The sequence below is a fragment of the Anastrepha obliqua genome, chromosome 4 (assembly GCF_027943255.1).
Source record: "Anastrepha obliqua isolate idAnaObli1 chromosome 4, idAnaObli1_1.0, whole genome shotgun sequence".
NCBI lineage: Eukaryota > Metazoa > Arthropoda > Insecta > Diptera > Tephritidae > Anastrepha > Anastrepha obliqua.
In genome coordinates, this window is record NC_072895.1 from 52,350,659 (window position 1) to 52,376,242 (window position 25,584).

The 25,584-nt window shown below is 37.3% G+C and overlaps 1 protein-coding gene across 1 annotated transcript; it reads left to right on the forward strand.

Moving 5' to 3' along the window:
• The first annotated feature begins 6,228 nt into the window (after positions 1–6,228).
• On the forward strand, positions 6,229–11,442 carry LOC129244143 (uncharacterized). Its single transcript, XM_054881759.1, has 2 exons — positions 6,229–10,085; positions 10,131–11,442. Exons 1-2 carry the CDS (start codon positions 6,229–6,231, stop codon positions 11,440–11,442), a joined length of 5,169 nt encoding a protein of 1,722 aa, XP_054737734.1.
• Positions 11,443–25,584: the final 14,142 nt, after the last annotated feature.

The window sequence follows — 25,584 nt, forward strand, 5'->3', positions numbered from 1 at the left end:
TAGTAGTCAATATCGCACGAATAATGGAGTTTGCATATTATCGAAGCGAAAGCCTTGCATCAAGTGTTGGATGAGCAGCAACCACTCTAACTAAAGCAGCATTTTTAAGTAAAAAAAAAACACATACACCAAAAACAGTACAACACAAATACTAAGGCAGCCATACAATTTGGCAGAATAGCAGTGAGCTAACCTGCATCATCTGTGATGAAAAATATACCCTGAATCCGTCGTGGCACCTTTGCAGTTTGACGCTTGCATTTTGCTACATCCTTCTATAATATTTGTAAACAAAATGCTGTTGCTGACATTTACTGCATTCCATTGCTACTTTCGCTGCAACTGTTAGTTTATTCATTTTGTTTAAAGTGTTGTGCAGCTGCTTCAGCGCATATAAACATTAACACGATCAAGCAGGAGCGCGTGGCAAATACTTCATGCAAGTTGCATTTGTAGTTATAATGTACAGACTTCACTTTGCTCCTAAATAGTGGTTGGTTTAGGTGCACCGGTATTATTCACTTTTGTTATTGCTATTACAAATGTTTTTGTTATTGTTTTGTGCACATCACTTAGGTGGCTTTTGCATAGTACATTGTATAGGCTGCCTGAGCGTATACGTAACTATTAATATGCTTTGGTTTATGCGGAATATATTCACATTAGGGTTATGTTGATTTTTTTACATAAGTTATTATATATGTGCATAAATATATATGATACAACACCTTCTCACAAAATATTATCTTATATTTCTATGGATATGTAATAAAACACCTGCGATTTTCTGAAAATATTGTATGAATAATTTATTTTATAGGCTCTTTTTTAGGCGAGATAAAAATGCAATTGGCTACCATTCCTATGGTGCTCGAGTTGAACCAAAAGCCTTTTTGGGTTTTTATCATGAAATTAACCGTAGAATGTAACCTTAAAGTCCTTTTGGATGATAACAAAACACTCTTTACGAAAAACAAAAATTTTTTCGCGTATGTTTGTGACCGATAAACTGAAAAGTAGCCGACAGATTGAATAGAAACTCACAGGATAAGTTTTCTTTGAGCCAGCCAGAAAAAATATTAAGAGTTTTTCGATAGGTCGAGCCGTGTCGCGCTGTGGTAGAGATATCTCTAAAAACCTTTTTTGGGGTCCGATTTTGCTCAAATTCATTCGAAGAGAAGTATTTTGTTTCAAAATTGATTAAGACGCGGCAAGGCGTAGCAGGGCTTATTAGTATAAGATAAGAAAAAAAAAATAGTTAAATTAAATTTAGTCAGCTTTAAGTTGGATTTACTATAATAATAAGTGGGTTTTACAAAAACAAAAAATAATTATTTGGCGCGTACACTTAGGTGTTTGGCTGCTGAGCTTCTCCTCCTGTTTGTGGTGTGCGTCTTGATGTTATTCCACAAATGGAGGGTCCTACAGTTTGTTGAATTACAAAAGTTGACATATTTTATAACTTGCGTCAACACGCTTTGGTTCATAAGACAGCTCGTAAGTAGGAGTATGTTGAAAATAGCTCTGATTGCCTCATTTTTTAAGGGGGAACGCCATTGTGGGGGGTCAAAAAATAGTCGATTTTTCGTAATTTTTTTTTTGTAAGTAGGAATGATTATTCGAGGATTGGACATAGGCAATTTATTATAAATACATACATACATATACACACAGTATATACATACATATACACACAGTATAAACTATGTTGATGTAAATTGTTATTAAAAAATATTGAAAATTGAAATTTATGTAAATAAACGTAACGAGTTAAAAAAAAATGACGTCATCTGGTGCCAGCGATACAGCAATGAATAATCATCTGCAATCAAAAAACCAAAAATTTTATTAATCTACACAATACGGGCTATCGTTGTACGTAGCCTTTTTTTTTTTGTTTTGTTTTTTGACAAAATAGTGGTGATTTGAATTTCGATGTGTGTTTTTCATCATTTTTTTGATTTTCAACAGGCCCAAAAAAATAGTTATTTTCAAAATTTTGAAACGATAGCCAATGGGATAACAAAAATTATGAAAAAAGGAAAATTAAAATCGGTTCATTAGTCTTCGAGAAATCGTTGCCACTGAATCAAAAAAAGTCGTTTCGAGAAAAACGCGTTTGAAATAAAGCATCGTATCGTAAGCGCTCCGGGGCCGAACCGACAGGGACTCACTTAAGTGCACATAGAATCGGGAATAAAGCGAATTTCGCTTTAAAATTTTTACCACATTTTTTTGAGTAGTTATAATAACAATTTATGCAAAAAAAAAGCTCAGGGCCCCAACTGCTGCGTTGTCGAAATAAATATTTGTTTTCCTTACTGTAATTACAAAAGAATGCAGCCAATTAGCTGCTTCTTTGGTTGAAGTTACTTCCGCTTGGAACAAACTGCAACGGTTCGGTTACTTGAATTTAAGATTCATCGGGAGCTCCTGGAATATTAGGTTAGGTTAAATGGCTGCCCTTCCTAGGGGCCCACTTGGACAAAAATTTTAAATTCTTCCGTTGGGATACCATACAGGGAGAGGGGGGGAAGGAGAAGGAAAGAAAGCAGACAGGTAGTAGAAAAGTAAGATATTTAAACCCGCAATATCCGTAGGTGTAGTGAGAGCCCAGATGTAACTCTTTCCTCCAGCTGCAAGATACCCTTAAAGCGTTTTACCAGACCCTCTTTCCAACTGTTGCATCCCGCTCACTCTTCTCTTGATGGAAAGTGAGTGAAGAATGTTTCGTTGAGACGAGTCAAAGGTGTGCATTGATCAACAACCAAGGAAATGAACTCAAAGCACGCTTAAAAAGGAGCCATGATAAACCAGCATATTGCTCTGAATTTCTCAATTTTTCTTGGCCTCTTTTTCTAAATTTAGTCCGAGTGAAAGTACGGAGAAATTAGTAGAAGATAAATAAACTATGAAAGTAAACATATTGTTGAGTTCAATTTAATATTAGATAAAATACTTTATTGTTTTTCAACTTTTGTTAAATTGTTATAATTTTCTGTGAGTTAAGTAGGTTTTGTTTGTAAAGAAATGTGTATAAATACGGAACATTTTTGTAAAATATATTGAGAAAAAATTGTAACTTTGTCAATTGAAGCAGCAAGTTTCATTATTTTGGGCAATTGTTGGATACAGGACTCTCCCCGCAGCATTGTTATTGCTATTACAAATGTTTTTGTTATTGTTTTGTGCACATCACTTAGGTGGCTTTTGCATAGTACATTGTATAGGCTGCCTGAGCGTATACGTAACTATTAATATGCTTTGGTTTATGCGGAATATATTCACATTAGGGTTATGTTGATTTTTTTACATAAGTTATTATATATGTGCATAAATATATATGATACAACACCTTCTCACAAAATATTATCTTATATTTCTATGGATATGTAATAAAACACCTGCGATTTTCTGAAAATATTGTATGAATAATTTATTTTATAGGCTCTTTTTTAGGCGAGATAAAAATGCAATTGGCTACCATTCCTATGGTGCTCGAGTTGAACCAAAAGCCTTTTTGGGTTTTTATCATGAAATTAACCGTAGAATGTAACCTTAAAGTCCTTTTGGATGATAACAAAACACTCTTTACGAAAAACAAAAATTTTTTCGCGTATGTTTGTGACCGATAAACTGAAAAGTAGCCGACAGATTGAATAGAAACTCACAGGATAAGTTTTCTTTGAGCCAGCCAGAAAAAATATTAAGAGTTTTTCGATAGGTCGAGCCGTGTCGCGCTGTGGTAGAGATATCTCTAAAAACCTTTTTTGGGGTCCGATTTTGCTCAAATTCATTCGAAGAGAAGTATTTTGTTTCAAAATTGATTAAGACGCGGCAAGGCGTAGCAGGGCTTATTAGTATAAGATAAGAAAAAAAAAATAGTTAAATTAAATTTAGTCAGCTTTAAGTTGGATTTACTATAATAATAAGTGGGTTTTACAAAAACAAAAAATAATTATTTGGCGCGTACACTTAGGTGTTTGGCTGCTGAGCTTCTCCTCCTGTTTGTGGTGTGCGTCTTGATGTTATTCCACAAATGGAGGGTCCTACAGTTTGTTGAATTACAAAAGTTGACATATTTTATAACTTGCGTCAACACGCTTTGGTTCATAAGACAGCTCGTAAGTAGGAGTATGTTGAAAATAGCTCTGATTGCCTCATTTTTTAAGGGGGAACGCCATTGTGGGGGGTCAAAAAATAGTCGATTTTTCGTAATTTTTTTTTTGTAAGTAGGAATGATTATTCGAGGATTGGACATAGGCAATTTATTATAAATACATACATACATATACACACAGTATATACATACATATACACACAGTATAAACTATGTTGATGTAAATTGTTATTAAAAAATATTGAAAATTGAAATTTATGTAAATAAACGTAACGAGTTAAAAAAAAATGACGTCATCTGGTGCCAGCGATACAGCAATGAATAATCATCTGCAATCAAAAAACCAAAAATTTTATTAATCTACACAATACGGGCTATCGTTGTACGTAGCCTTTTTTTTTTTGTTTTGTTTTTTGACAAAATAGTGGTGATTTGAATTTCGATGTGTGTTTTTCATCATTTTTTTGATTTTCAACAGGCCCAAAAAAATAGTTATTTTCAAAATTTTGAAACGATAGCCAATGGGATAACAAAAATTATGAAAAAAGGAAAATTAAAATCGGTTCATTAGTCTTCGAGAAATCGTTGCCACTGAATCAAAAAAAGTCGTTTCGAGAAAAACGCGTTTGAAATAAAGCATCGTATCGTAAGCGCTCCGGGGCCGAACCGACAGGGACTCACTTAAGTGCACATAGAATCGGGAATAAAGCGAATTTCGCTTTAAAATTTTTACCACATTTTTTTGAGTAGTTATAATAACAATTTATGCAAAAAAAAAGCTCAGGGCCCCAACTGCTGCGTTGTCGAAATAAATATTTGTTTTCCTTACTGTAATTACAAAAGAATGCAGCCAATTAGCTGCTTCTTTGGTTGAAGTTACTTCCGCTTGGAACAAACTGCAACGGTTCGGTTACTTGAATTTAAGATTCATCGGGAGCTCCTGGAATATTAGGTTAGGTTAAATGGCTGCCCTTCCTAGGGGCCCACTTGGACAAAAATTTTAAATTCTTCCGTTGGGATACCATACAGGGAGAGGGGGGGAAGGAGAAGGAAAGAAAGCAGACAGGTAGTAGAAAAGTAAGATATTTAAACCCGCAATATCCGTAGGTGTAGTGAGAGCCCAGATGTAACTCTTTCCTCCAGCTGCAAGATACCCTTAAAGCGTTTTACCAGACCCTCTTTCCAACTGTTGCATCCCGCTCACTCTTCTCTTGATGGAAAGTGAGTGAAGAATGTTTCGTTGAGACGAGTCAAAGGTGTGCATTGATCAACAACCAAGGAAATGAACTCAAAGCACGCTTAAAAAGGAGCCATGATAAACCAGCATATTGCTCTGAATTTCTCAATTTTTCTTGGCCTCTTTTTCTAAATTTAGTCCGAGTGAAAGTACGGAGAAATTAGTAGAAGATAAATAAACTATGAAAGTAAACATATTGTTGAGTTCAATTTAATATTAGATAAAATACTTTATTGTTTTTCAACTTTTGTTAAATTGTTATAATTTTCTGTGAGTTAAGTAGGTTTTGTTTGTAAAGAAATGTGTATAAATACGGAACATTTTTGTAAAATATATTGAGAAAAAATTGTAACTTTGTCAATTGAAGCAGCAAGTTTCATTATTTTGGGCAATTGTTGGATACAGGACTCTCCCCGCAGCATTAAGGATAGAGGACTCTCCCCGCAATGGATTTATAGCCGCATACAAGATTCTTCCCGAATTATTTTTCTTCCTGCAACGTTATTGGTCCTTCCCGCATCGATTTCTTCCTGCAACGTTACTGGTCCTTCCCGCATCAATTTCTTCCTGCAACATTATTGGTTCTTCCCGCAACAGATTTGTAGCCGCACACAGGATTCTCCCCGCAACATTTTTGAACAGGATTCTCCCCGCAACATTTTTGGTCCTTCGAGCCGGATATAGTCACTCCGCTTGCCTTTTGCATGTACGCATTCGCTTGTGTACATACATACGCGTAGCAAAAGGTGCAACGAATATTAAGAAAATTATTTTTGTGCATTAAATCGTGTGTACGTTTGTGCAGCCATTCCTGCATTTAACATCGCGAAAATTCTAAAAACCCGTCGTTTGCTTTTCTGTCTTATTAAAAATGTCGAATTCCACTAAAACGCGCGATTCCGCTCTCAATGCCATTAAACGGTATATGGCAAAAAGTATTGATGAGGCATTCACTATGGATGCAGAAAATATTGCAAGCTACCTTCAGTTATTGAGTGAACAGTGGGTTCGTTTTAACGTTGCTCAAGACGCTGTAGAAATTACGTGTGGTGCCGATGTTATTGAAATTGAAGAAAATGTGCGTATCCAAGCCGAAACTTGGTACTCTACAGCTTCAGCTAACTTTAGCCGCGTGAAAAATTGTCGTACTAATTCGCAAGATAGTTCCACAAAGGCATCTGTGTCCACGGTTATACGTTTACCGAAAATGGAGTTGCCCACATTCTCCGGTGACTCTACAGAATGGATTGGTTTTTTCGACGCGTTTTCTTCGTTAGTTGATAATAACTCTGCTTTATCAGATGGACAAAAGTTGCACTATCTCCGAAGCTGCTTGAAAGGTGACGCGTTGAAAATTATCAGTGGTTTTAAAATATGTGACGCAAATTACGTTGAAGCTTGGGGTCTATTAACATCGCGGTATAAGGTTATTCGTGTAATTGTGGAATCTCATCTTCGCGCGTTGGCTGAAATTAAAAGAGCTACGCATGACAATGCTGACGCAATCAAAGGTGTAATTGATGCGTTCCAACAGCATATTCGCGAGCTTAAAGCGTTGGGTCGTCCGATTGAGTTTTGGGATGATTGGTTGGTACATGAGGTCGTCAGTAAGTTGGCATTCGAAACGCGTAAGCAGTGGGAGTTATCGCTCGTTAGTGATGATCCTCCATCTTTTGAGCAACTAATAACATTTTTAGAGATAAGATGCCGATCGTTATCGATGTTTTCGTCGTCAACAACATCAGTACCAATTAAGGTTAAAACTGCATCATCAAGCAAGTCGACAAATGTGTTCCACACGGTATCAAAACAAAGTAACGTGTGTGCATATTGTAGTGGACCTCATAAAATTTACAGTTGTGAAAAATTTCGTGAATTGGACTTGTCTACAAAATCACAGTTCGTGAAGCAAGGTCGCATATGCTTCAACTGCTTAAGTTTAGGTCACTATAAAGACCGTTGTAATAGTGCTTCCACTTGCCGCATGTGTAAACAACGTCATCACACTCTGTTGCACGGTGCTTTGCAGTCAATGACCGTTACCGCAGTGAACAATTACATCGGCAACGCGACGCATTCGTTATGCGCTGCTGACGCCACATCAAAGGTAAGCGCAAAACCTTTTGAACTTCCAGCAAGCGTCGATGTTCCACGCGTTTCTTCATGCTTGAACTCGAGCTCCAATCCACCCATAGCTGTAGAAAGAGTTGTGCTGTTATCCACCGCATTGGTGAAGGTACGCGACTGCTCTGGTAATTGGCAGCCCGCACGTGCACTTTTCGATTCTGGATCACATGCTTCCTTTGTAACTGAAGCGTGTGTGCAACGCTTAGGCCTGCCGCGATCAACATCTGAAGTTAACATTACTGGAATTGGGTCAGCGCAAGGAGGACGAGCTAGAGGTGAAGTATCACTTTCTCTTTCTTCTTTCTCTACAAATCAATGCTTTACTGTCAAAACGTTAATTATGTCTAAAATTACAAGCGACTTGCCAACACAGACTATAGCTACTTCATCGTGGCCACATATCCGAGGTTTGTTTTTAGCCGATCCCCATTTTATGAAGCCTGGACGGGTCGATATATTGATTGGAATGGACGTTATGGATCAACTGATCTGTACAGAACTTCGTAAGGGTCCATCTGGAGCTCCTATGGCTCAACTGACGGTCTTTGGGTGGACTCTGTTTGGAAGCGTGAATGGATCTGAGCCTGACATGCCACGCTTACAGTCGTTACATTGCGATGTTCATTTGGATCGAGCATTGAACAAGTTATGGGAGTTAGAGGAAGCTCCGCAAAAAACGTATCTTACGCATGAGGAGCGTTACTGTGAAGACCATTTTGAAACAACGCATCGAAGGGAACCTAATGGACGGTTTGTCGTCGAATTGCCGCTGAAGCCCGATGTAGCTCTGGGAGAGTCGCGAAACTTTGCTATCCGGAATTTGTTACGACTTGAAAGAAGACTCGCTTGTGATTCCGATCTTCGTTTACGCTACAATGAATTCATGAATGAACTCATTGATATGAAACATATGCAGGTCACGTCAGAGACTATGAATCCAACGTATTATATGCCTCATCATCCTGTTTTAAAGGAAAGTAGTACCACGACCAAATTGAGGGTTGTATTTAACGCGTCCGCAAAATCAACTTCCGGAAATTCGCTGAATGACGCATTATTTATAGGACCCCAATTGCAGGAAGATTTATACTCCATCTTACTTCGCTTTAGAACACACCGCTATGCTGTAACAGCAGATGTCGCCAAAATGTATCGTCAAATCTGCGTATCCTTAAAACACGCCGATTTGCAACGCATCGTATGGCGTAGCCACCCATCCCTGCCTATCCAAGATTTTCGCATGGTTCGCGTAACGTACGGAGTGGCAGCTGCATCTCATCTAGCTGTCCGATCACTTCAACAGACGGCAAGAGATTCGTCGAATGATTGTGCTAGGGCTGTTAGTGTTATTCTCAAGGATTTTTACATGGATGATCTACTTACTGGTGCATCTAGTAAAGAAGAACTTCGATTGTTGCAGCAAAATATTTCCGAAATATTGAGGGAAGGGGGGTTTGAACTTCGTAAGTGGGCATCGAACTGCGCTGAGCTAATCGCAAGCATTTCTAATGCATCTACGAACATATCACATTATATTGTCGACGATAAGGATGTTCACGCTTTAGGTCTTATCTGGAACACAGAAGGAGACTATCTCACGTTTGCTATTAACTTGAGGGAACCGCCAGTTAAGTTGACCAAGCGCATGTTTCTATCAGATGCAAGTACGCTCTTCGATCCTCTGGGCCTGCTTGCTCCCGCTACTATAAATTCAAAAATTTGGTTTCAAGACATATGGCGCACTAAGGTAGGTTGGGATGATATCATTCCTGAGTCTATCGCAACGAAGTGGTTGGAGCATCGCATAGAACTCAAGAAACTGGCACATTTGAAGGTGAAACGTTGGTTTGGTACTGAAGTAGCTGGGACATTTACGCAATTGCACGTATTCGCAGACGCGTCCGAGCGGGCTTACGCCGCCGTTTTGTATGCACGAACAACACAAAGCGACGGTAGCATTATTGTGTCATTAATTTCGTCGAAAACCAAGGTAGCTCCGCTTAAGCCGACAACGTTGCCACGTCTTGAATTATGCGCCGCTCATCTTGCTGCTAAACTAGTGCGAAGCGTGCTGCACTGCTGGTCTGATCTCCGTTATCCGCTTTTCGCTTGGACTGACTCTACTATAACATTGGCATGGTTACAAGCTCACCCCAGCAGATGGGTGACATTTATAGCCAACCGCGTCGCTGATATTCAAGAAGTTTTGCCTCCCGAATGTTGGAACCACGTTCGTTCTGAACAGAATCCTGCAGATTGTGCTTCAAGAGGTATAACTCCCTCCGAATTATTACGTCATCAATTGTGGTGGGCTGGTCCTATTTTCCTGAAAAGCACTGAACAATTGTGGAAGCAGAAAAAATCTAAAGAGCACACTACAGAGCTGGGCATACGAAAGAGTATTCGTGCCCATGTGATTAATTCTACAGATCATTGGTCCGTGATGACAAAATACTCATCGTATTCTAAGCTGCGTCGAGTTATTTCCTATGTTTTACGTTTTTTGACTAACATTCGGGCTAACAGACGGCTTAATGTTATAAAGCGTTTTGGTACACCGAGTTGCCAAGAGTTATTTGAAGCTGAACTTCGCCTAATAAGGTATACGCAACAGTTTTATTTTTCTAATGAAATTTCTCTTTGCAGCGCTAAAAGACCAATCCCACTTCGCAGTAGTCTTTTGCGTCTGCAGCCCTTTCTGGATGGGACTTGTGTTCTACGTGTTGGAGGAAGAATAAAAAACGATGAAATCGCTCCAGATGTTAGGCATCCCATTATCTTGCCTAAGAATTGTCCGCTTGCTAAGTTAATAATCTGCGAAATACACAAGGTCACTTTGCACGCTGGGCCCCGCATTATGCAAACTGTCTTACAACGTCGTTATTGGGTTATCGGCGCTCGTAGCTTGATCCGTAATATATACCATAAGTGCGTGAAATGCACTTATTTGAACCGCAATCTTACCACACAAGTCATGGGTGATCTACCTGTCATTCGTACAACCTACGCCCGTTGTTTTACTCACACTGCTGTTGACTTCGCTGGACCTTACCTCTACAAATTCACCCAAGGAAGAGGAGCTAAGGCTACCAAAGGCTACATTTGTTCGTTCATTTGTATGTGCACTGGTGCGATGCATCTCGAATTTGTTGGTGACCTGTCAACACCAGCTTTCCTAAATGCGTTTAAAAGGTTCACCAATCGTCGAGGATTTTGTAAGGTCATGGCATCAGATAACGGTACAAATTTCGTTGGAGCCGAGAAGGAGTTGCGCATTGCATTTCAACAGTGCATGGCTGATATTAAACTTCGCTCTTTCTTTGCGGACTCGAATATCGAATGGCGATTTAATCCACCGGCTGCACCCCATATGGGAGGTTACTGGGAGACCGGAGTCAAACGTGTTAAGTATCATTTAAAACGCGTATTAGGAGAAGTTCCACTATCATACGAAGAGTTCAACACACTTTTGACTGAAATAGAAGCTTGCGTAAACTCTCGTCCACTCTGTGACAACTCTGAAGCTGCTGGTGACTTAGAAGTTTTAACTCCCGGACATTTCATAGTCGGTGAACCGCTGAAGTCAATACCGGAACCTGAGGGTCAAGGGTTTCGTGGAAATCTTCGACAGCGATGGCAAGCAATTTCTGCCATGAGACAACATTTCTGGCGTCGTTGGAGAGACGAGTACCTCGTGAGCTTACAACGTCGCACTAAATGGTTTCGTTCTTCACGCAACATTGAAGAAGGGGATGTGGTTGCTGTATTCAACGAGCCTAATCCTCCGACGAAGTGGACGATTGCACGAGTGATCAAATGCCATCATGGCACCGATGGACGCGTAAGAGTAGTTACGTTGAAAACACCGCATGGCGAATTGGTTCGCCCTATAGTCAAACTTTGCCTTTTGCCAACGAGAGGAGATTTATTTCATGAAGAAACTAATAACTTATCGTAAATGTTTTTCAAGGCTTTTCATTTTCTTTTTAATATTTTGTTTTGAACTTATTCAGATAGTTCAAGGGCGGCGGTATGTTGAGTTCAATTTAATATTAGATAAAATACTTTATTGTTTTTCAACTTTTGTTAAATTGTTATAATTTTCTGTGAGTTAAGTAGGTTTTGTTTGTAAAGAAATGTGTATAAATACGGAACATTTTTGTAAAATATATTGAGAAAAAATTGTAACTTTGTCAATTGAAGCAGCAAGTTTCATTATTTTGGGCAATTGTTGGATACAGGACTCTCCCCGCAGCATTAAGGATAGAGGACTCTCCCCGCAATGGATTTATAGCCGCATACAAGATTCTTCCCGAATTATTTTTCTTCCTGCAACGTTATTGGTCCTTCCCGCATCGATTTCTTCCTGCAACGTTACTGGTCCTTCCCGCATCAATTTCTTCCTGCAACATTATTGGTTCTTCCCGCAACAGATTTGTAGCCGCACACAGGATTCTCCCCGCAACATTTTTGAACAGGATTCTCCCCGCAACACATATATTTATATAAAATATTAAATCATTGAAACCTATCAAATGACTCAATGAACTGGACTTAATACCCAGATTTCGATATACTCAAGCAGGCCCTCTGAATCGTATTGGAATTGGCGGCTCTAGATGTGGAATGTGTGTTTTCTGGTAACTTTGAATTTTGAAGGCGTTGAATATGCCCTAACTTATAGATAGAAATATATAATATACATAAATTTATACATATAATTTCAAATTTAAGCACCACAACCGAAGACAACCTTAATGCTCATCGTGCATTCGTCTTGCCACAGGTGCCTGTTATTCACATTACGCTGCTTTTTTCAAGCGACTGTCTGAGTTTATGCATTAAGAACCACTTGTGTTTTCTGGAAAGTATCTTGCATTTTAAAAATTTATTTTGCGTACTCTCACTTTTGGCGTCACTCTATTTTGGTTATTTTCGGTCACGTGCATACACTTAAATTATTCCCATTCTCTGCAGTTACTACATTTCGCATAAATTGCGTCATTTTAGTTTACTCTTTTTTATGATTCGTTTCACCTTTTTGTTTTTATTTTTTTCTTCTTTTATTATTTTTCCTCCCATATTCCATTCCTTAGCCACAACTTTGTGAAGTGTGTGAAATTCGTTTTTTTTTTTTTGTTTTGCACTTTCACGCTATTTCCGCGCTTGCACCAAATGATGAATTACACGAATTCCACGAACTCCACGAAAATCACTTGCGAACTCAAGCACTCATACACACACACGCACACATCAACTTCATATTTCATTTTTAATTCCATTGCCTGCTTGTTCGTGAAACCCGTAAATTGATGCTTGCGCTACCAGTTCAAAGACAACATTCAAATTGAGGTGACAGGCTGAGTGTTGTGTTGTCGTGGTCGTGGATTTGGTGTCAACGTTCGCGGCGCATCAATCAATTGTCATGCCCGGAATTTCCATTACAGCTCCGATTAAGTTTGGGATTCGGTTCAATTTGCATCTTTGAATTGAATTTACCGGTAAAATGTAATTGAAATAGCTCAGGACGATTTTGCGGGAAACGTTCATTTCTAATGAAACGGAAAATTGGAGGAGGCTGTCTGTGAAAAATCGCCTGTTGGTGTTGCATGCAGCATAAGCAGCAATTTATGGAAACTGGATTTCATAAATTGAAGTGTACATAGCGCTGCCGGTCTGAACAAGTTTTAGTTGAATTGAAATTGTTGCAATAAAAAAATTTAAAAATTATTTCCAGTTTTGCTTGAATTAATTGGCATTCGCGCTTGGCTTTTTAGTCAATTTGGTTATGAAGGGGCGTCAGTGATAATCAAAATATGGAAAATCACTGTTGCACTTTCGATAACACAATTAGAGTATTTAAAATACAAGTAACTACATACATTTTTTTCTGGTAATCAGCTATCAATAATGAAAAAGTCGGCTAGTAACATTTTCGGCAGTTTATAGCACTGGATGGCTGTGATCCAGTGGTCAATGTTGGACAAATTTTATTTGTAAGAACAACTAAAACTTTGCAATTGATTAATTGCTATTGACAATTGACAGTTGATAAATTATGACTGTGGAAAATTACAATTAGCAATTAACCAATTGTTATTTTTAGTGCTGAAAGTTAACACTTAATCAATTGTCATTTTTGATATGCTGCAATTAACTATTAGTTAATTTTTAGTTATTTAATGAATTTAATTGAAAACTAACAACTAAAAATAAGTACCGTAGAAGAAAAAATCTTCTAATCATTTAAAAAAATTTCTGTATACAATTTTTTATTTTATTTATTTTATTTTATTTTTTATTTAATTTTTCTAATTTTCGTTCTTTTGATAGATGACAACCATTGAAAAATTTGTTTATCCAAGGGGATGCCAATACTAGCGGAAAATGTTGGGATGTAAATTCTAGGAAGTTGTATATCACTATAATACTGCAACTTTGAGATTTCGGGATATTTTTAAACGAATCCCGAAATTTCCGTTACCTTAAAGATATCGGTATCCCGTGACGCAAAATTTCGGGAACTTAACTTTTTAAATAAGTGGCAATTCTATTCAAAAATATTTCTAAGTCAACCTATATTTTGACCAATCATCATCATCATCATTTAGCGTTACACCTCGAGGTTGGTTTTAGTCTTCTCTGCGATATTCCTCTAGGTCTCGCTGTCTCTTGTTAGATATTTCCAGTTAGTATGACTGATTTCCTTATGTACAAAAATAAAAATGAAATAAAAAATTTGAGAAAACTGCGCGGTTTTGAGTTTGACACTCTAAAAATCAGGTTCTTTTCAGTTTGTAATTAAAAAAAAAAAATTAAATAATAATATGATTCTAGTACGGGCGATAGCCATTGAAGTTCTGAACAACATATTAAAATTTCTGACGATTCGGTTGAATAGTGTTTTTTTTTTGACAACACCAGGCCAAAAAAAGTCGTTTCGAGATAAATGAGTTTAAAGTTTGAGGTACAGGAGCGCACGGACCGCTCTCTACCCAGTGAATGGGCAGTAGAAGCTATAATATTGGGAATTCCCGCATGAAAATTTTACAATATATTCTTAGGCTAGGCACCTTAATTTTAGGTATTTTTAGAACTAAGATAAAAAAAAATGAAAAACCTTTTTACCATCCATTTTTTTATGTTTTTTTATTAATATTGGAATCGTGGAATTACAGGCCGGCGGAGTGGGAACTACATAAAAAACGGTGCTCCATGGTTGACATGATTCCAAGCCTTGTAGTGATCTAAAACAAACAAATTAAAAAAAATTCTTCTTTGGATGTCGCTATCGGATTACGTCAAATCAAAGAAAAAAAATCCACAAAATGGCGTCAACTTGAAAAGAAATATATTTTTACCCTCCTTTTTACCTTTTCAAATTTTTTAAATAAAGAGGATGACTTCTTTTTCTGGAACATATAGTATAATTTTGTATACAGCAGCTCGTCACGCGGTTAAGGTTGCTATCAAAGATAGCAAACGTTCAACGAATCTTAAACTGTGTAACGAGCTGGAGAACAAGACATGGGACACAACATACAAGATTGTACAGAAAACTCAATGTCGTTAAAGAGGCCATCCCAAAATATCCTGTTATTCTAAGAACCGTAATAGATTCACTATTTCTGAGGCAAAGAAAACTAATCCCATCAATTTCGTGGAAACGGCATAGCTCATTCAAGAAAGTAACCTCTGATAAACTCCTGGAAGCTGCCGAAAATTTCGAGTTCCAAATCTAGTTTTGAAACTGACCATCAATAATTGGGCGCCATCGTTTGGGAATATATTTAACAAATGCTTACCTGAGGCAACTATTCCATCAATTGGGAAGAACGCATGTTTTGCTGTCAAAACCCAGTAGAACTCCCTCAAAACCTTCTAGCTACAGGCTAATGTGCTTTCCCGACTAAGTAGAGAAAGTTTTAGAGCGAGACTTATGCAACCGCATAAGAGATCCAAGCTAAAGGAGATATAGGGTTTTTCAATAGGTGCGCTTCAACTTTTTTCCGATAGGGAGGGCGAACGACGCAATATTTTTTATTTTTCGCTTGTCATTTGTAAACTTCATTAGTATACATTTCATCATGGAACGCTACACACTTGAGCAACGATTGCAAATCGTGCAAATTTTTTATGAAAATAATCGTTCTGTTGCTGCTACTTTAAGTGCATTACGGCCATTTTACGGTCCATTTAACAAGCCGTCCCGTTTTGGGGTTATGTGAAATCATTGGTCTACAGTAACAAGCCGGCGACGATTTGTGAGCTCAGAGTCAATATTGAACGCGAAATTGCTGGAATTTCGGCCGATTTATGCAAAAGAGTGGTCGAAAATTGGGTTCAACGATTGGACTTCGTAAAACATGCACGCGGTGGTCATGCAAAAGAAATCGAATTTCATACTTAAATGTATATGTTCAAACTCGATAATAATAAAAAAATTAGTTAAAAAAGTCAAACCGTTTGTGTTTTATTCAAAAAAGTTCAAAAGTTGAAGCGCTCTTACTGAAAAACCCTATATAACCAATAACCAGTTCGACTTTAGGAAAGAAAGATCCATAATTCACACCATAAACACAGCTGCTCAGCTGGCACTAAACGCAATAAGCGGTGTTCGTTGGCTCGAAGGATTTAAGAAATACAGCTTAATAGTAACCCTGAATATCAAAAATGCATTCAACGCGACTAATTGGACAAATATTGTCAACACATTGAATCGTATCGGAGAATCCTTCTGTCTAAGAAGACTCATACGAAGCTACTTCCAAGTCCGTTTGTTAGCATATAAAATCTCAGCAGGCATGAAAAAGCATATTATCACAGGCGGTGTTCCTCGAGGCTCCTTACAGTTATCAATTAAAGAGAATGCACACTCGCATTTCAGAACACACGATCTCGTTGGTAATTAAATTTTTTTTAATTTTGATTTTAGGTAGTCCAGGGCCGGCCAAATTAAAATATGTCAGTCTTGAAATCCAACAGAGAGCAAATAGCGTTATTCCGATACGAGCAATTACGAGTAAATACTCAATACTTTGTTAAGGTACTGACTACTTATTGTACTTTTTTCTTTGAAAAATGTTTGTTGTAAATACACGAAGCTAGAAAAGCGATTCGGTCAAGCAGAATACCACAGTACCATTGTTATAGCTAAAGCATTGGTCCAAAGATTCAAACGTTTTCCTTTCAGGAACCTCGCAGTCCAAAAGGTTAGATCGTCTACTGAGGCTAGGAAAGTATGAGTACGGAATGCTTCAAGTAGTGGTGAGTCGAAAGAGGATATTTCGATGACTTATTATTTTTGAGAACACAACCGAGGTCTCGTTTTTTGGGCAAAAAAACAAAAAAATGTACGCTGACACCAATTATGGGCTATTTGGCCGACCTCCTTCTACAATTTTTGGTGTGCGTTTTAATGTTGTTCCACAAATGAAGGGATCTACATTTTTATCCCGCCTCCGAACGGCAAATGTTTTTTTTATAAGGAACTGTTTTCAGGGCAGAAATACACTGAGAGGTTTATCGTTGCCTACCGAGGGGCAATCGCTTTTAGAAAAAATATTTTCATTTTGGTATTTTGTGTCCATAGCGAGTTTCGAATGCGGGCACTACCGAATGGTAGTCACGCATCAACTCATTCGTCTACGGCAACATAAACAGCGGCACCAATTTCAGAATAACATTAAAAACAAGTGAGATCTTAATCATGCCCTTATTAATGTATGACACAGAAGCAAGGGTGATGGCTATATGAAATGAGTCGGCCTTTGAAGTTTTCGATAGAAAAAATTAAGCGGAAAATTTGTTCACACAGAATGGATACAAATACTCCAGCACTAAGCGTAATCAATGCGATACTGCTGGTGGGGCCCGAGGAAGACGAAGGCTACCTTATGTGGGCAAGAAATTGACTTCACTTAGTATTTGTAATTGCTATCTATTAGCTCGCAGAAGAAACGACTGCCGCACTTTGCTAAGTTTCGTCAAAATCGAGTAGGCGGGCAACTATTCTAATGCCAAGTTTTTGCCTTCTAGCTTCTTGTGTGTAGAGAGCACTTCGTGAAAACTTATTATTTGGATTATTTGAAAGGGGGACGTGCTAAACGCTTAGGGCTTGGCACCAGTTCATAAGCTGCTTATACCCAATACACATTAGGATGACACAGGCATGCTTTTGAGTTATTTTGCGTAGAGGTCTATGCAATTTTTTTCTTCAAATTTTGGACTAATAAGGGATGTTAAAACTAAATGACGCGATTATACTTATATCAACTTTCTAATACCGAATACCGCTTTCTAATATAATGATAAATAAGCATTGCTGTAGCAAATAATACAGTTTCCAGCCAAACAAACATACGCAATACGTGTATAGTCATACAAAAGCAAACCGTAATATGGATTGACAGCAACATAAAACCACTACTAAGCGCGGTATTAAAAATTCAGTTAGCAGCTTTCAGCATGTCAGCCAGCTGACATCATTCCACTATCACTTCAATGCAATAGACAAAGCCACCCTTTTTGTGAGTGTTTGCAAACACATATACATGCATATAATAACTTCATGCTGCAGCTATGCTACAGAACGTGCAAGTTGCAGCTGAATGATGGAAGCTGAAAGCATACTGATTGAGGTTAGAATGTCAGTAGAGATTTGCTTTTTTTTTCTTTTCGCGGTACCCTATTATGTCCAATTGAGAATTGAGAGGGAGAAAGAAGTGCGCTTTGTAAATGAAAGAGATATTAGGAGAAGAAGCCAATGCTGAGAAATCAGTGAATGAAGCAACTGTAAATACATTAAATATAAGTATACACGTACTTAGGGACGTGCACGTTTCAGGTGTTAGCCAATGGTCACTTTGTTTGCTGTGTATGCGTAGCATTCGAAGGTGGCTTACAAATGGAATACATATATAAGTACATATAAATAGATTCGCGTGTGATGAAAGTACTCGTAAATATTTGAAATTGGAAAAAAGAAACAAAAAGAAATAAGAGCCAAGGCTATACACTTTTTCTGCTTAAATATATAATTTTACGCTATATGCGCTATACTCCATTTTTTATGCTCTATGCGATCACGTGCGCATGCCAACAAAGCACTCACATGCTCCATTGTGCTGCATTCAAGTTGCATTCTGTGCCAGTTACGTGCTTGTGGCACACAGATGTCCGGTTTCATGAGCTGTCCACCAACAAACAGAATCGCAAATGTGTTTATGGTGTATGTGTATTGTTGCAAGTGGCATGTGGCATGCTGCATGCGACATGCAAACGTGCATTCGACACTTTGGCGCTTTTTCTTTTGAATTAAAGTGCATTTGCACTCAATACGTGGCTGGTGGACATTAGCTCCAATCATTTGTATATGCATTTGAACAATCCAATCTTTTATACTCGTATATCAAGTATATTTTCAAACTTTTGTGGTCAAAATTTAAAGTTTTAATTAATAGTCGTCTAGATAGAGGGAGTTGCTTTCTTTTTAAAGAAATTACATTATATTTTTGTCTTTATTGCTGCAAAAAATATCCAGAAATGCCGCTTTGTATGATTTACGGCAGAAAATTCAACAATATTTACATAACCTCATTTGCGAAAGAAAATTAACCTATTGCGAAAGAAAATGAAGTCATAAAATCTAAATAAATGAAGCTGCAAAAAAATTAAGGGAAGGAAATAGGTGAAAAATCAATTTAAAGGTCATGAAAGTTAAGCGAAAAAAAGAGCTACTAAATTTCGTAATTTCATATTGTTTTTCTGATGCAACCCTGTGGTAAGCCTTTGCTGTAGTGAATTTAGTAGCTTGGCTAGTTAAGATTCCTTCTTTCCATATAAACCTATGGTATGTAAGAGATGTGCTCGCCGTATCCGGATGGGTTGGTGCGTGACTACCATTCTCAAGTTCGTAGGTTCGAATCTCCGTGCATGAAACATCAAATGATAGAAAACGTGTTTGCTAATAGCGGTCGCCCCTTTTCAGGCAATGGCAAACCTCCGAGTGTATTGCTGCCACGAAAAAACTCCACGTAAAAAATATCTGCCTTTTTTAGGAAGTGGTCTTGCGCATTTTCTCTATTCGACACAATTTTCTTATATGGAAAAAACATCCTATACCGTCAGCAGAAAAAGTTGTCAAAAATCAGTATAATTTTAAATGTAGCTAAAACTTGCACTTTATTATACCAAAATTCAATAATCTACAAAACTGCGTACCTGAAATTTTTCTATAAATACCTAGTAAAAATTGTTAAATTTTGCTGAGCATTTGCAGAGTTTTTATAAATTTTGTGTTAAGCTCGAAACCTTAGTTTATATAGGTTTTATTTTAGTACGAACCATATTTTTATAAACAAATAATTGAAATTATAAAATAAGTAAACGAATAGTCAAATCATAACAATATGTGGTGTACACTTTATTTTGACGCTGACTGTATGTGTACGAGGTGTGTTCAAAAAGTAAAGAGACTTTTTAAATTTTACGGGGACTGTGCTATCAATTTTCATGAATTTTTGAACACAATTTTACAGGTTTAAGCGTATGGCGTATTTATTTTGTTTTTGACAAAAATACAATAGTTAGGCATGCTCTCTGCTATCGAAAAAAATATTTGAAATAACCTGAATTTTTTAGCCAAAAGTGGCACCATAATCATGTCTCAACACACCAAACTAACCGGCTTTGACCACTTGCAATGTTTTCTTGTTCCTAAAACAGAAAATCCCTATGAACAGATTGAGTTTGCCACAATTGTAAAGATCAAGCCCTCTTAGTTCAGAGATGTTTTGAGTATTGGCAAAAGCGTTGGCACAAGAGCATTCATTATATCTGATCGAAATTACTTTAAAAAAAACAAATTAGATATTGATTAATACATTTTTCACGTCGCAAATTGACGATTACATTGTGCGTCGATTACGCCAGAGGAATTGGTATCACTTCCCAAAATATACTGCTTCCGCCATGGTTGATGAAAGAATCTAATTTTATATTAAACTTAGCGAAGTATGGTAAAAGTCACACCAATGCTACTGTTTACCAACGTCTTTTTGCACAAGTCACAACTCCTCTACTTCCAGAATGGAGCTTAATTTTCACTGATGGGTCAAAACCTGATATAAACACCTCGTTTGCAGTTGTCAAATCGAAAGGAAAAACAATCACGGCCGGCCTCCTCCCTAGCTATGCCTCCGTTTATACAGCCGAAGCTGCAGCGATCCTTCATGGTGTTACCTTCGCTGAAAACTCTTTACTGAAAGCAGTAATTTGCACGGATAGCAAATCAGTCATAATGAACACAATGAACAAGACGCACATCATCTCCTGTATCCGGAGCAAATTATTAAAAAATAGCGACCGCTATCGGACGAACGGGCTAAACTCTCTGGGAAAGAACCACTTACAACTTTCGACTATATTTCGAAAAAAGACGTATATAAATTTATATATCACATGCACTATAATACACAAATGGTCACTTGGGGATCCTCTTCCCACCATTATATCGTAAATAATCCAAACAGGATAAAACCAAACTACCCATTAAATTGCCGTTGCAACGATTTCAAATCATTTGCCTGCCCGCCTTCGACTAGGGCACACAATCGCCACACATTCATACGTTTTCAATGGTTCCAGCCCTCCATGCTGCCAACGCTGTCATCTCATCAACTTTAACAAATTAAGAAAAGTATCTTCCGAAACTAAATACCTTCTACACTGTTAAGAACTACTTCCTCAGAAAATATATCAAATATATCAGAATTTCTAGTTAAATCAGGATTGTAAAAATTGATTTGATGTTTGCTCCTCTAGCATAGATACTATATTTTTACCATAGTCTTAATTAATTAAGTTTTCTAGTCTCACTTTTACATGTAAGACCTCTAAGCTAACTATGTAAAGTAATATACATCAGCGGGCCGAAGGTCCTGGCAGTCAGTGCTCCTTTTTTACATGTACGAATAATTGTATTCTTATTTCATGTCTGTAAATAAATAAATAAATAAAAAATTCACCATACTTTTTGAACACACCTCGTATATATTATTTTACACGGCGGTTATTAAGAAAGTGCCCATTTTTCCTTCGTTACATCCGCTTTAATATATTTCGAACTAGTCCAAAAAGATGTACTTGGTAACTAGGACGCTTTGATTATCCATTTCAAAAATTCGGAACTATTACTAAATACGGCCGACGTTCTGGGTCTCTAACAATAGTTCTGCATTAGTATTAAATGCGATAAATTAAATATACCTATGAGTAGCGAAACTGTTACTTAGCTCGCGCTACTGTTGCCACCACATAACCGAAGTGGCAGGGCATTGGCACATCACTTAGGAAATCCTTAGTAGAGATGTAATTGTTTTCACGTGCATTTTTGTAAATACATAATTTATAATTTATATATATTGTTTTTTTCAGCATTTGTCACTAACAAGCTTAGAAGACAGATGTCGGTACTAGCGGTTTGAGTGACAAATTGGTTTACTAATGGCAAAATCGCGATAGTTTTGAAACAGAAAATGTTTGACTAATTGAGTTTTCTACTGCGAAAAATGTCTCGTAACTCAAATGCATTATTGTTGCTAGCCTTTTTTTACGCAAGCTTCCCTTAATACTCTCTTCGCCTGTAGGTAAGAGAAATTAGGGGTTTTTTATCATTTCATTCGGCTGGTAAATCTCTGAAACTCCATAATGATTTATGAAGTGAAAGATTGCACACAGCATATGGGTCCCAGGTCTCAATGCATTGAATAAAATTAATTGGACCCATCACATTGGTGACGCAAAAAATATCAGCCTATTAGAAGACGCTAAGATTCTTTCATTTGGTGGTAAATATAATTATTTTTCTGTCCATTGTTTTCCCAATGTAGACGTAAATGCTACGGGAATGTGAAAAAAAAAACTTTTCAGTATTTTTGCAGAATAATTCCTAATGCCGTCAACGTGATTTTCAAAGCAGGCATATGAACCGTGAAGCACCTCCTCCTAAAAAAAATCGATATATGATGGCAATATTTGAAGCAACCTGAAATTATAAATCTATTAGCTGGCTCCGAACAACTCGGTTACTTGATAAGAGCCAAGCAGTGTGGAATAGTATCGAGAAGGCGCAATAGACATTTCTCCACTGTCTCTTCAAAGAATTGCGATCAAAGTTTTGAAGGTATTTCCGTACAAAATTCTGATTGATTCAATAGCCAGCCGACCGCCAAAAACGTTTCTACAGCTGTGGTAGTTTTTATTAAGAATATTTAATTGATCTGTACTTTTTTAAAGAAACCCGCTAGCCTTGACAGGCGAAGGGTACCGGACCATATTGAATGAGTTCCTAATACTGACGCTAGATGAGTTTGAGTGGGAAGATATGTGGTACCAGCCAGACAGTGCGATCACCGCCACAGCGAAGCACCACGGAAATTTTAAAGAACACCTTACCACGCCGTTTAGCTTCTCGATTAGGGGATTCTGTGTGGCCAGCCAGATCACACGTTTTGACGACCATAGAATAGTTTCACTTTTCATGAGGTTCCTTAAAGTAACTGGTTTATGTAAACATGTCGAAGATACTTTCCAAACTCAAGAATAGCATTTGTCAAGAAAACAAACAATCAACGGAAATCTTAACGAAGGTGATGCAAATTTCTCAAATTTCAAAGAGTGCAATTTTAAACGATTCAACAATTGTTATTTTTGTCCACATACGACGCAAAGACAAGTAACAAAACGGCATGCCAAGTCAAGCTGTTAAATTAAACTTTTGGTGTTTTTCAATTATATTAGCATAAATTGAGTAAAATAAAATAATTGTTTATTTAAAATTAATGTTTACTGAATACTTTTGGCATATCTGTTGCTTTAGGATATCATCGACAGCTCCTAAAAGAAGCCGTGCCACAGCGGAGCAGCTCAATCAAAAATTTCTTTTAGACCTTGCCGCTCCGCTTGGATCATAAGAAGCCTCACCTTTGCGAAAACGTGGAACAGTAGATTGCATCTATTAACTGACGTATGCTATGGCAAATGGACGACTGTCTCATTGATATTCCCCATTGACTGTCAAGCCATGAAATTAGGTCCTCATCCAAGTTTGGAGTTAACTGCAATAGTTTTGGAATTCCCCTGCAGCGAAATGAAAAAAATTGTCATCATCTCAGAGTCAACGTCGATTTACTGTTCAAGGGCTCACTGCCCCCTCTCCACGCGATAAATTATAAGCCAAATAATTAATAACCTTTTGATAATGTAATTTTACGATTTTGATTAAAATCACTAATTCTTGTTTCGTCGTTTGATTTAAAATTGTTGTGGGTAGTTTGCGATAGTGGACTTTGGTTAACAAGTAGATTTTGTCTTATCAATTTTTGTTTTGGAACAGGTTACCGAATACGAAAATCGTTAAAATTGTGGTTAAAGATAACAATGCGAAATTCGTTAAAATAAGTTGGTGGATTCCATTTTGGGTAGCAGTGTGAAATAAGCGATGGATTGAATTTTATAAACTTCAAAAAATTTAGTTTATTACTTGAAACGGTACAAGGTTATAATACCTTTAAAAGTTTTTTGTAAATACCGCAAACGAAACTTGTTGCCCCATCTTACATTAAAATATAATGGACATCAAATACAATCTTACTTTTGGATTAAAGCTTTCTTAAATGCATTAAACAAAAATACGTCTGTACAAAAATCATTCTGCCATTTATTTATTTTTTTATTGCTTTCACAAACATTGCAAATCATAGAACCGAATAGCAATCGCAATAAAAAATAATCCACTTTTTAACTCCTACGTCAATTTACCGTGATATAGTCAAACATCGTTGTTATATTAGTACATACATATTTATGTATGTACATTAGGGTGCATCACTGGTCATACGAAAAAAAATCGGTAAAATATTTTCAACGTGATATAAAATTTATTACATTATTACGAAGTAGTTAAGTTTTCTCCAATAAAACGTTTCACAATAATTCCTCTAAGTTCGTTCACTGTATTGCTGCATAAAAGTCACAAAATAATGGCGACACAAATTGCGTTATTCAATTTTTTACGCTTAATCGCTTTACGTTACGTTTATACGCTCACACGCTAAACTTACGACTGATTGATCGCTTTACTTTACGTTTATACGCTTACACGCTTAACTTATGACTGATTGTATTATGCGCATGCTCCTTAGCTTATATACTTATAGATGTTGTTAACATTTATCGTAATTTCTAGATGTGGCAACTCGTATCTTCTAGACTACCTCTGTCTCGCCTTGCTCTATATTGTCATCTCATGTCGGGGCGAATTCGTGTTTTTGTTTTATTATCTCATTCGCTCAGTTTTTGTTGCCAATCGATTCGGGAGCTTTCGTGTTTTGCCGCCCTGACCTCTGCTTAAGTCTGATCGCCCCGATTAGACACCAAATTCTTCGATCTAGATGGAGCCAAACTCTCCATTTCAACTACTTTGACTTTCCCCTGCCCAGTTTTGCATTGCTGTATACGATACACCACATCATTCAGCCTTTCAATCAGCTTGTATAGACCTTCAGAGAGTGCTTGCAGTTTTGGAGAAGCCCTTTTCTTGCTTTGTAGATTATAAAGAAGCTGCAAATTACCTTTGCTGAATCCTTCTGAGTTCACAGCCTGGTCAAATCGATTCTTCATTTTGTTACTCATTAGCTGTGTATGTTGCCTCACATGATGATGTAATTCATCCATGTCACCCTGCATTATTTCCCAATGACTACCTTGCTCCATTGCAGGAATGGTACCTCTTCTGAACGCAAAATCACCCTGAAGCCTTGAATCGCTTCCGAAATGATTCCTTGTAGGCGATTGGCCAGTAGTTTCATGTAAAGTTGAGGGATAAGCTAATAGGAATATTTGAATATGTTTGTCCCAATTTATTTGGCGCTTACCAGTTACATTTCGCAAATGGTCCTCCAGAGTGCAGTTAAATTTTTGACCATTGCATCCGATTGCGAGTGCCAGGGTGTTATGGTTTCTTAATAGCTCCACATCTGTACTAAGTACTACTGACTCGAAATTTCATCCTTGGTCTGAATTCAACTCAATAGGTACT